General features: G+C 38.4%; 1 protein-coding gene across 2 annotated transcripts; it reads left to right on the top strand.

Moving 5' to 3' along the window:
* The first annotated feature begins 356 nt into the window (after positions 1–356).
* Positions 357–10,919, top strand: gmppaa (GDP-mannose pyrophosphorylase Aa). Of its 2 annotated transcripts, XM_085374134.1 has the most exons (13): positions 357–483; positions 2,454–2,551; positions 2,774–2,877; positions 3,162–3,354; positions 3,527–3,586; positions 3,673–3,803; positions 3,950–3,964; positions 7,073–7,207; positions 7,531–7,628; positions 7,721–7,767; positions 7,967–8,059; positions 9,810–9,978; positions 10,334–10,919. In XM_085374134.1, exons 1-13 carry the CDS (start codon positions 417–419, stop codon positions 10,432–10,434), a joined length of 1,311 nt encoding a protein of 436 aa, XP_085230260.1. In that variant the 5' UTR covers positions 357–416; the 3' UTR covers positions 10,435–10,919. The 2 variants fall into 2 exon arrangements, with proteins under 2 accessions (XP_085230260.1, XP_085230261.1); XM_085374135.1 differs by lacking the exon at positions 3,950–3,964.
* The last annotated feature ends 219 nt before the right edge of the window (positions 10,920–11,138 follow it).

Genomic DNA, 11,138 nt, shown 5'->3' with positions numbered 1-11,138 from the left:
GAAGGAGTTTTAAGGAAAAAAAAAGTTCAGATGTTTAGTTTGATGTATAGGAGACACATAAGGTACACAAGGTTTACTGAGCCTGGATATAATTTATATAAGAGTTTGCAGTGATATTATAATTGATATATTTTTAGTATTTATAATATTTAGCATACTATAAATTAATAACATCATAATTGATGCAGTTAAACATAATCTTGAAATATTGTCGCACGTACACAAAGGCATATTCTGGTGATTTCAAAAAGAGCATTTGTAGTCCAAAGCTTTCAGGCGCTTGACTCCGTTTCACTCCGAACACTCTGGTCCGTGATTTCACGATAATCTCGTTAACGTCACAATCAGGAAGTGAGTGCGGAAATGCTCTCACAGCTGTTGCTTACTGCTGCAGATAGTTTCCAGCCAGGTCTTGCATGTCACCAAGCAGCGTTTCTGTCAAGATGTTGAAGTCGGTCATTTTAATCGGAGGCCCCCAGAAAGGTAACTCTTTTCCTTGGCGTGTTTTCAAAGTCATTAACGTGTGTTTAAAGCAAGGCTAGGCTGCTAATGCTAACAGGCTGGCTGAAGTTGTTTTTATCACTGACGTGTCACAACGTGTCCCACGAACAAGAAGTAAAATCTTACCCATATAGCTTTTATACCCTAATATTTTATCACCACGTCTTGTAAACTATAGTCCAACCTGAGCACAGATTTTTTTTGGAAAACCCCCCAAAACTTTAGCTTGCCTTCCACTACTGATGCATTAATGTCATTCCCTCTCAGCAAGCGTGACAGTTATTTATAGAAAAGTATTTTAGATTACTTATTCTATTTTTTATTTTTTTTTAAGTAAAGTTTAATAATAAAGTTAATGGGTGTGTAATGAAAGGCTCTATAGCTCGGCAAGATCGTCTGTCTTTTATTTTATACTTAGGAGAAACCAGCTACATACATACAGTACCCTTTACTGTGTCTGCTTTGTATTCTTATCTTTTTAACGACTGAGCCCTCGTGATATGATTTGCTCAGATTTTTCCATTTTCAAACAGAAGATGGCATGCTTTGGAGGAACAGCCCAAAACAAATAATAAAATAAATAAAATAATACATAAAAAAAATAAATCATGAAAGATTGAAAGACAAAATTATAGAAGAGGACTGATATGTAAAGCACACAGAACAGAAGCTCGCAGAAGGCAGGCAAGAACAGAGTGATGATGACAGAATTGAGTGTGAGAGCATGGTGAAGGTGAAAGTGATGTAAAGAATAGACTACCAACCCAAGCACTCAGAACTGTAGGCAGATTAGTAAATGCAGATCTTCTCATGCATAAACTCCTTGTTATATAGTGATGACACAAGTGAGACCCTGAGCATTAAAACAGCAAGTGTCTTTCCGCTGCTGAAAAAATATCCTTAGATCCCACTGTTTCATATAATTACAAGCCAATTTCCAAACTCCTGTTTATTTCTAAAAGCCTTGAGGAAGTTCTTGCTCGTTAGTGTCTTTAGATTGTTGAAGGAAGAACATCTTAAAATAAGTTAAATAAATTCCAGTCGGGTTACCAACAAAACCACAGCTCTGAAACAGCTTTATTGGAGATTGCCAATGGCATTCTTATGCACTAAGAGAAGGGTGAACATTCTATTTTAGTCTTGCTTGACTTATCTGCAGCCTTTGTTCGTGCTACTCTTATTAATAGACTACAAAACAGGCTGGCATCACTGGTACTGCTTTCAAATGGTTTTCTTCATACTTATTGAACAGATACCTCAGAATTCATATTAGTCAATGTATGTCCACCTCTGAACCCCTCAGGGCTCAGTTCTTGGACAATTTCTGTTTTCTTTCTATATGTTACATGTGCTTCTGCTTAATAGTTTAAATGGATTCTCCTATCATTTTTTATGCAGATGACACATAATTGTACTTTTCTGTCAAGCCCAACAACCTCAAGAGCCCCTCCTACCTCAGTGAATGCTTGCATCTCAAAAGACACTTGTTTGTCTTTTTAATTCACTTCAGAACTGGTACAAAAATGAAACCTGCTATTCAGTTGGAGTTAGAAAACCTGTCCGCCACTCTGACTTTAAAACTAGAGGTGACTGTGCTTTTGAGGTTGTTTTGCCTAAACTGTGCAACTGCCTTCCTCAGTCAATCAGGTTTGCTGACTCTATGACTCTAAAATTAGCTTAAAAGTAATTTTTAAAGGTTACCTTTCCCTTAATCTTTTCCTCTTTATTTTCAACTATAGTAAAATTGTGTGTATGTGTGTATGTTTGAATGAATGTCTAATCATGTTAGGTTGATTGTGTCTGTTTGTCTTAATGTTAACTTGTATATCTATCTGCTATGTGCGAGTTTAATTTGAACTGTTACGCACATGTAATCCTTTGTTTTGAAAAGTGCTATACAAATAAAGTTGTTATTATTATTTTTCTTAAAATATTCAAACACTGTTTTTCAGGCACAAGATTCAGGCCACTGTCATTTGAAGTGCCCAAACCCCTGTTTCCAGTAGCTGGTGTTCCCATGCTTCAGCACCACATTGAAGCATGTGCCAAGGTAAGTTTCATTTTAAAGTATCGGATTGTCACTAGTTTTGAAATGTTGGCTCTTGTTTGTTTTTTTTCTTTTTTGTAAGAGCTTAGTAATTCTTAAAATACTAAAGCAACTGTCGCCTCATTAGTAGTTGGTGTTGGGAATTTCTTGGCCTGTGTTTTGTGACAGACAGCACCCACAATCACTCTAATGCTGATCCTTTTTGTTTTCTTTTTTTATATATAGGTTCCAAACATGAAGGAGATTTTGCTCATTGGTTTTTATCAGCCAAATGAAGAACTGAATAGATTTCTGTTAAATGCACAGCAGGAGTTCAAAATTTCAATCAGGTAAACAGTGGAGCTGTTGGCTTTGCTTTTTTATAGAAAAATGTTTACATTTCCTGGGTATATCGATAGCAGCGACACGAGCTTGTGAGAATTAGGAGGATGTGATAGTTCAGTGTCAAGATTTAGAAATACATTTTGTATACGACACAAACCAGAACACCATTTTGATTCTGTTTGTCTTTAGTTATTCTTTTTTGTGGCAAATGTAATGCTTTACTTGCTACTGTGCACGCCCATTGCTAAATACCTGTAGATATTTCACTCTTCTTAACTCCTCACCACAGGTACTTGCAGGAGTATGCAGCCCTGGGCACTGGAGGGGGCATCTATCACTTCAGAGATCAGATTGTCTCTGGCAGTCCAGAGGCTTTCTTTGTACTGAATGCTGATGTTTGTTCAGCATTTCCTCTTACAGAGATGCTCAGCTTTCAGAAAGAACACGGAGAACCAAACAGCTTTGTTATCCTTGGGACAACGGTAAAACATTATAATTAGTTTCTGGGACGTGAACTGTCGTGAAAGTAAAACTAGATTTACTTGGTTGGTTTTTCTTTGACTTTTTGACTACAATTAAAATGGTTATATTAGATCTTTTCTCTTTATAGAATTTGAGATTATGCTAAATTATATTGACATTTTCTCTAATTAGGCAAACAGAAAGCAATCCATGAATTATGGCTGTATTGTGGAAAACGAAGAATCGAACGAGGTATTTAACCATTTGGTCTTCCTAGACAGTTACTCTGTACTGCTGAAACTTAAAATTATGATTAATCTTTCTTTTTTGATATGTAGGTCTTGCATTATGTGGAAAAGCCAAGCACATTTGTGAGTGACATCATCAACTGTGGTATATACCTCTTTAACCCAGACATCTTCCAACATATTGGCGCAGTCTTCCAGAAGAACCAGCAGGACATGTTACTGTGAGTTGTAGCTGTCCCACTTGTTGGTATGTGCGTGGGAATGTGTGTGAATACCATTTACTCCATTTCTTTGTTTCTCTTCATTTGTCTTTTTTCCTTCCTTTCTCCTCCCTGCCATGTTTTCTGTCTCTTCATACAATCATCAGATATCCCTATGATGGGTAAGTGGGTATGATTAGGTTGCATGGTGTGGTTTTAGAGCACTTAGTGTATGGGGTGAGAATTCCTTGTGAATGCTACTTGTATCACTTTTCTGTGCACAGTGACATGGAAACAATATTTTTTTGTTTCTTAGATTTCATGGTCTGACATTTTGAGCACTGTTTACATTCAGTTCAGTTTTGTTTAGCTTAACACAAAGACTGGAAACTGGTAAAACAGCTCTTTGGATTTCTAGGTGAAAAAATGTCACTTAGTACTTTTCAGTCTGTACACAAGCCATAATTTAAACTCAGTTTACCATTGTTCTGTTGGTGTACCCAGGTTTTACTAATGACGTCCTAGCTGGACTATTTTAAGAAATAAATAAAATTATGCTTTGTGAAACAGCTCAAGATGTTGAAAATTAACTAAACGTATCAACAGCTATAATGTTATGTCAAAGATGTCTCTGCATTGTATTTAAAAGACATCTAGTAATGTTAGAATGCCAACCAGATTATTGTTTGCTTATCGTCGTTGCAGTCGTTTTGTCACATGACAACTGTAACGTCACCACAGCGCCATCCCCACCTTGAGTATACTTTCCACTTCTGCAAGTCTGCTAGGGCATGCTCAGGTCAGAGTCGTGCAGATTTTGTCATTAGACAGTGAGCACGATGGGTCTGTGCGGCCTTCTGTGTGTCTGCCTGTTGTTCACGACCATGCCAAGTCATCCACGGAGATTTTACATTATAGTACGCCAACTACTCATGCGCTGCAGGCTTCAAAGAGGTATAACAGGAATCACTGCTCAGCTGTCAGATCTCCTGCTGTCCATGTCGGTGTCTGCAGCGGAGTATAAACGAGCCTTTATACTGACACTGAGCGCATGCCAGACTTGCTGCATTCTTCTGCTGAAATATGCGTGTCACCACTCAGATAAAACCTCTGCATCAGCACTGCTATAAGAGTAGAAAAAATTGAAACCAGAAAAAAAAGCAACACAAAGTTTTCTTCATAAAGTCTTATCTCCTTTTGCAGCATCTCCCCTTGTATAATCTGGGAATCCCTGAGCACCTGATATATACTGATACATCACTGATCGAACACTGGTGTCTTCAATCCAACTGTGCCAGAGTTACAAAAAGTCAAAAGGGGCACAAAAAACTGAAATGACTCAGGCTGGCAGTTGTGATGTCGCTTTTCAGGATGGTGACAAGGGCAGGTATAAATAGGCTTTTAGTCTGGCCTGTGTAATACCACATTTCGCCTCTAGATAGGATAGTAAATTCATCTAGCTTCTGTTCTGCCCATATTTTTCCCTACTGTCTTTGACCTCTAGTCAGTCATGTTGAAGGACTAGCAGGCAGTGAATGAACCAGTAAACACAGTAAACTGAAGCTCTTGGCAAGAGCAAGATTAACAGGAGCCAAGATTTTGCTGCTGCTGACTTCAGTATGTCCTAGAGATTAAAGAAGCTTAACTAGCCTCAGATCAAGAGGTACCATTGCCTGCTTTTATGAAACATCGCTAACCCCTATAGTGTAGAGCACTACATAAAGCATCTGTAATGGAGGATAATGTTCATATTTAATAAGAATGGTTATTCAGTCCTCTTACCTTTTCCAGGAGTAGTTGCAAATTTATAGAGTATAGACAAAATGCAATTCACATCCATATGCGTAGGTTTAAAGAAACATCTACGCTATTGTAACCTGCTCTTCTGAGGAACTGCATTTTGAAATGATCGGTTTATTTATTTATTTTTTTAAAGAGGCTCAACACATTTAGTTGTCTCTATAGTTTCTGCTGAATAAGCTAGAAAAAAACTATAATCGAGATAGTGAAGCTTCATGTCAAACTGATACAGATGTCTCGCTTTGCTCATCGCTTCACTAGAAGACTTGCTTTTTATAATATAATAATATGCATGTGGACTGAGTGTACCCTGCTATTTCACAGAAGCTACAATAAAACATGGGATCAATATATGTTTGTTTTTTTTTTTTTAATACAATCTTTGATACTTTTTCAGTTTGTTTTCACTGTACAGTAGCTGACCTAACAAATACCACACCAAGGACACTTGAAATATATTACAACAGGTCAAACCGCGCTTTGCATAATTCACCTGCTAACATCAATAGCACTTAAATCAAGCTGGGCACTGAATCAGCAAAATTGTTGAACACATCAGAGATACTTGATAGAAATAAGAAGGCTTTTACTGCAGTCTCTTGGGGACCGCTTCGCCTCTAACCACACCCCCTCCTTCTTGGTAAAACTTCGATTATGGGTGCAATCCTTTAAAATATTCTTTTCATCAATATTTAACACTCTGTTTCATCTCAGGGCTCTCACAATACACTATGCCAGAGACCCTGATTAGTATGGAACACATAGTCTCTTCTACTTAAGTTTTGGATCACAACTAGGTAATCAGCTTTGGTTTCAGCCCAGCACTGACACCATCAAAGATAACAGTGATGCATTTTAACTCGGTGTTCTCATTTGACTCTGCAGGCTGGATAGTAGGGCAATAAATTCATGTTTTCTTAAGAGACTTTAGAGGTAATGGGAACCGCTGGGTTGTTGTTGTTTTTTTCTTTGGTTTTTTTTGTACACAACTAAATATTTGAAGAATCTCAATAGCTACTCAAGAACAGGAGGAGTGAAAGGGGAAAACGGGATGTAATTCTCATTTCTTTATTCACCTTTGGCAAGAAAAAGGAACGTGATAAAACTTCACATTTTGTATATGTGAATTGTTTATTTGATGTTTGGAGAGAAAGCTGAACCTGATCATTAACGACCAACTCTGGTTATAAATAGGTGTGCTTGGTCTGCGCTGCAACATTGGCATGCAAGTCATCAGTTTTCGTCTTGGTGAGCAGGCAAGGCTTGGCCACAGCTTTAGGTTATGAATTCTGGAAAACTTGTCACCTCATTTTTTCCAAAATTCAGAAAATATACGGTTTCAGCTGACACTCGAAAAATAAAGTTTCGTTCAGTTGAGGGTAGTTTATGCCGATTCTGTCTTGAATTTAATTCCAGCCTCAAGCTTTGTGCACAATATTTTAAAAAATGGGATTTGTAACTCTGTGCGACTGATGATCTATTTCTGGCAGAGAGGAGCCAACCAACGGCTGGCACCGAGCTGAGGCCATCAGGCTGGAGCAGGACATTTTCACTGCCCTGGCAGGACAGGGAAAACTCTACGTATATAAAACCCTCAGCTTCTGGAGCCAGATTAAATCTGCAGGGTGAGTGAATGTGTCATAAATGGTGTCGCATTCAAGAGAGCATAAATTTGATACTGCAACCCTGAATGTCAAAGAATATGGGAGACACTGGACTTGCATGCATATAGGCTCCAAACCTTGTTGAAGTACAACTTATTTCTTTGACACAGAGAGTGAGTTTTTATAGTTGTTTATACAGTCCATGTAGACTCACCAAGGAAGTCTTTGTGCAGTGTGATTATGCTATAAGCTGTACAAAAATGTAAATTACCACCTTAAATGAAGAGACTCTTGATTTATACTCATTTATTTATTTTATTTCTTTGACTTTTTTCCCCCCTCAGGTCTGCAATTTATGCCAGTCGATTGTACCTCAACCAGTATCACACAACTCATCCTGAAAGACTGGCGTCAAATAAGGAGGGAGGCCCCAAAATAACTGGTACAATTTATTAACTTCCTGTATCTTTTTTTTCCTTCCTCATAATAACACAAACAAATCTATTTAGACTTGCTTTCTTTTCCTTTCTCCAGGTAATGTCTATATTCATCCTACAGCTAATATTGATCCCACAGCTGTGGTAAGGGTTTTCCTTATACGCTTTAAATAGAAATGGCATGTCCTGTTAACAGCAGAGCCTCATATTAAAAATTTTGTACTGCATTTAACTCTAAAAAAGAGAAGAATGTGCTTTTAGATGGTCTGATAAGTTAATTTGGTGTTACTAGTTGAAATGGTACAGATATTATCTCACGCAGTAATTTATTTTCTCTTTGCAGTTGGGTCCCAACGTTTCCATCGGCACTGGAGTGACTATCGGCGCTGGTGTCAGAGTTCGAGAATCTATCATCCTCCATGGTGCAAATTTACAGGTGACTGCCTCTGAATATAAAGTACACTGTTAGAAAAAAATCATGCGTGATATCGATACTGATATGGACTGGGTAACGTGTTAGGAATGAAAGGATGACAGGTTGGAAATGAAAGTGATCAACTTACAGAGGGTTGTATTCAAAGACACCTGAAAGTCAGAAGTGGAAAAAATGACGTGACAGTCTATTTTGCCAAAATTTAATTGCAACTCAACATGGTACTCAGTAGTTTATGTGGCCCCTGCGTGCTTGTATGCATGTCTGGCAATATGGGCGCATGTTCCTGATGATGAGGCAGATGGTGTCCAGGGGGATATCCTCCCACATCTGGACCTCAGCGTCACTGAGCTCCGGGACAGTCTGAGGTGCAATGCGGCATCGAATGGACCGAAACATGATTGGATTTAGGTTGGGCGATCATGGGGGCAAGTCGGTGGTATGACCTCCTTCATTCTTTAGGAATTGCCTGCATACAAACTGCCACATGAGGCCATGCATTGTTGTGCACCTTCTCCTCTTTGCACAAAGGAGCAGATGCCGGTGCTGCTGATGGATTAGGAAGCTTCTACGACCCTGTTCAGCTCTCCTAGAGTAACTGTCTATCTCCTCCATGCTCTTGAGGCCCTGCTCATAGACAAAGCAAACCTTTTAGTAATTGCATGTCTTCATGTGACTTCCTGGGGGAGTTGGACTACCTATGCAGCCCCTGTAGGGTCCAGGTATCGCCTCATGCTACCAGTGGTGACACTGACCCTACCTGAATACAAAACTACAGTGAAAAAATAGGAAGTAAGGATGTTGTTTCATCACTGCTTCTTTTCTAGTGCACCTGTTGTTAATTTCATTAAGACGAAAGCACCTGAAACTGATTAACAACCCTCTCTGCTACTTAACTGACCAGATCAATATTCCAGAAGTTTAACTGACTTGATACTCTGATTTAAAAGCGTTCCTTTAAAGTTGAGCAATGTAATTTCCAATTCCCTGCTCAACTTGCTTCACTTCATCAGACATGTCTTGCTTGGCATTATACTAAACATCAAACTAATTGACATGGAGGTGAATTTATCTGAAGTGATCAGCTTTACATTTTATCCACACTTCAGCTGTGACCTCTCTGAAATTTATCTTTACTCATCTGTCACACTAGAAATATCGTCGCATGCACCTCACACAAAGATGTCATTTTTAACGATTTTGAGGCCGGAATAATTGAATCCCACACCTCCAGCGATGACTGGCAGCCTTTTAAAATGAATTTATACTGCTGGTGACTTATTGGTTTTCATTGTGCATTGCCTAGAAGAACAATTTGTAATTTAAGCAATACTTACAAATCATCACTACCTGTTGTAATACTCACTGCTTTTTTCCTCTCTTCATGTTTGAACAATCTCTAATGGAGGAGTGATGCTTAAAGTGGAGTTTCAGGGCTTCCAGGGACTAATGACCTATAGCCAAGGGTTCCGCAAAATAATCAAGTGTAAGATGGGGACCACATAGGAAAAGAAAAAGAGCATATTCCACCCTCTATTCTTATCTATATTATCTCTGAGAGCCAATAGAATCACTGAATTGATTGTTACACACTATGGTCAGGTATCCTTGGAATACGTGACCTCATATCCCCCCGTCTCCCCCAGAATTTGGAACACCTGTATTAAAGCAGATGTGGAGACTTGAAACACAACAATTACCTGCTGAAGGCTTCCCGATTTTTCACTAACTTCCGTTCCCCCTCTTCCACAAGGATCACTGCTGTGTTTTGAACAGCATTGTGGGATGGGATAGTACCATTGGCAAGTGGGCAAGAGTAGAGGGAACCCCAAGTGACCCAAATCCAAATGATCCCTATGCAAAGATCGACAGCGAGACACTCTTCAGAGAAGGAAAACTCACCCCCTCAATTACAATTCTAGGTAAGCCTGCTCTGACTTGAAATTATATATCTGTTCAAATATTGTGTTCGGTATATTGTTCTGAGAAATGAAGTTATTGGAAAGAAAGCAATACCTAAGGCCCAGTTCCTGCATGTATTTGAATAGTTATTTAAGATATTTGTGAATAAGCTTGTAAATCACAGGTAAGGCACTTTGAATGAGGTGGTATGCAAATTAAAATTCTCTAATTGTCACACTTGTTTTTACATTTCAGTAAACTGTGGCTAAAAAGAGCTACACAAATGATGTTAGGGAGTGATGTGAGAGTCAGCACAGCAATAAACTGTCTTTGTCCTTTGCAGAGACTTAATACTGCCTTGCTTTGTCTCCTCAGGTTGTAACGTGACGATCCCCTCTGAGGTGATTATACTGAACTCAATTGTCCTCCCACATAAAGACCTCAACCGCGGCTTCAAAAACCAAATTATTCTCTAGTTAATCTTCCTCACGCTTCTGTCCACTTATTGTCACTGATGAAGGATGCTGCTGCCCAACTGCTGGCTCTGTCTCTGAGTTACTGTATATAAGATGTCAGAAATGAATATATGGAAGATTCATTTCATAGTTTTGAAAGATAGATTTTTTTTTTTATATATATATATTTGTCCTCGAGCCTTTATGCAACATTGAGTGTCAGCAACATTAGAGAGAGGCTAATCATGCATGTTGATTCACCTTGAAAGGTTCCGTCATGCCAGAGGTTTTATATTGTTTTTACTTATTAAATTTACCGAACTGTAAAATTACCGCAGACACTAATGTAATGTATGTAGTTGGATTTAATATGATGTAAAAAATTAAATAATAAAAAAAAGAGTTTATAGATAACACATATTCTGTTTCTCAAGGGCATCCTTGACAAACGTGAACTGTTACTTCAACATGAGACGGGGAATTATTGGAAAATAAAAATCACTGGCTACCAACTGTGGTTAATTTTAAGAAGTGATTATTTTTCCGGAGCGCTGATTAAAACCTTTTAGCAGCTTCATTGTTAGTCTAAAGAATTGTCTGCCATCAAAATAAATCAGCAGACTTGAGATTTACATTGCAATCAAGCAATGTTGCCTTTGGAAATGTGAATTTTGTGGGAGTGGGGTGCTTTTCCCAGCAACACGAGATACTTAAATTGTGCAATC

The sequence above is a fragment of the Diplotaxodon limnothrissa genome, linkage group LG16 (genome assembly GCF_057381915.1).
Source record: "Diplotaxodon limnothrissa isolate DT_005_m linkage group LG16, D_limnothrissa_male_GT1.1, whole genome shotgun sequence".
In the NCBI taxonomy this organism is placed as follows: Eukaryota; Metazoa; Chordata; class Actinopteri; order Cichliformes; family Cichlidae; genus Diplotaxodon; species Diplotaxodon limnothrissa.
This window is presented reverse-complemented; position numbering and strand designations above follow the sequence as displayed.

Excerpts from the sequence above, each read along its gene's own strand:
- gmppaa (XM_085374134.1), top strand. The coding sequence starts at position 417 with ATGTCACCAAGCAGCGTTTCTGTCAAGATGTTGAAGTCGGTCATTTTA. Across the intron at positions 3,355-3,526 it reads TTGTTATCCTTGGGACAACG|GCAAACAGAAAGCAATCCAT; the intron begins GTAAAACATTAT and ends TTCTCTAATTAG. Across the intron at positions 8,060-9,809 it reads TCCATGGTGCAAATTTACAG|GATCACTGCTGTGTTTTGAA; the intron begins GTGACTGCCTCT and ends CTCTTCCACAAG.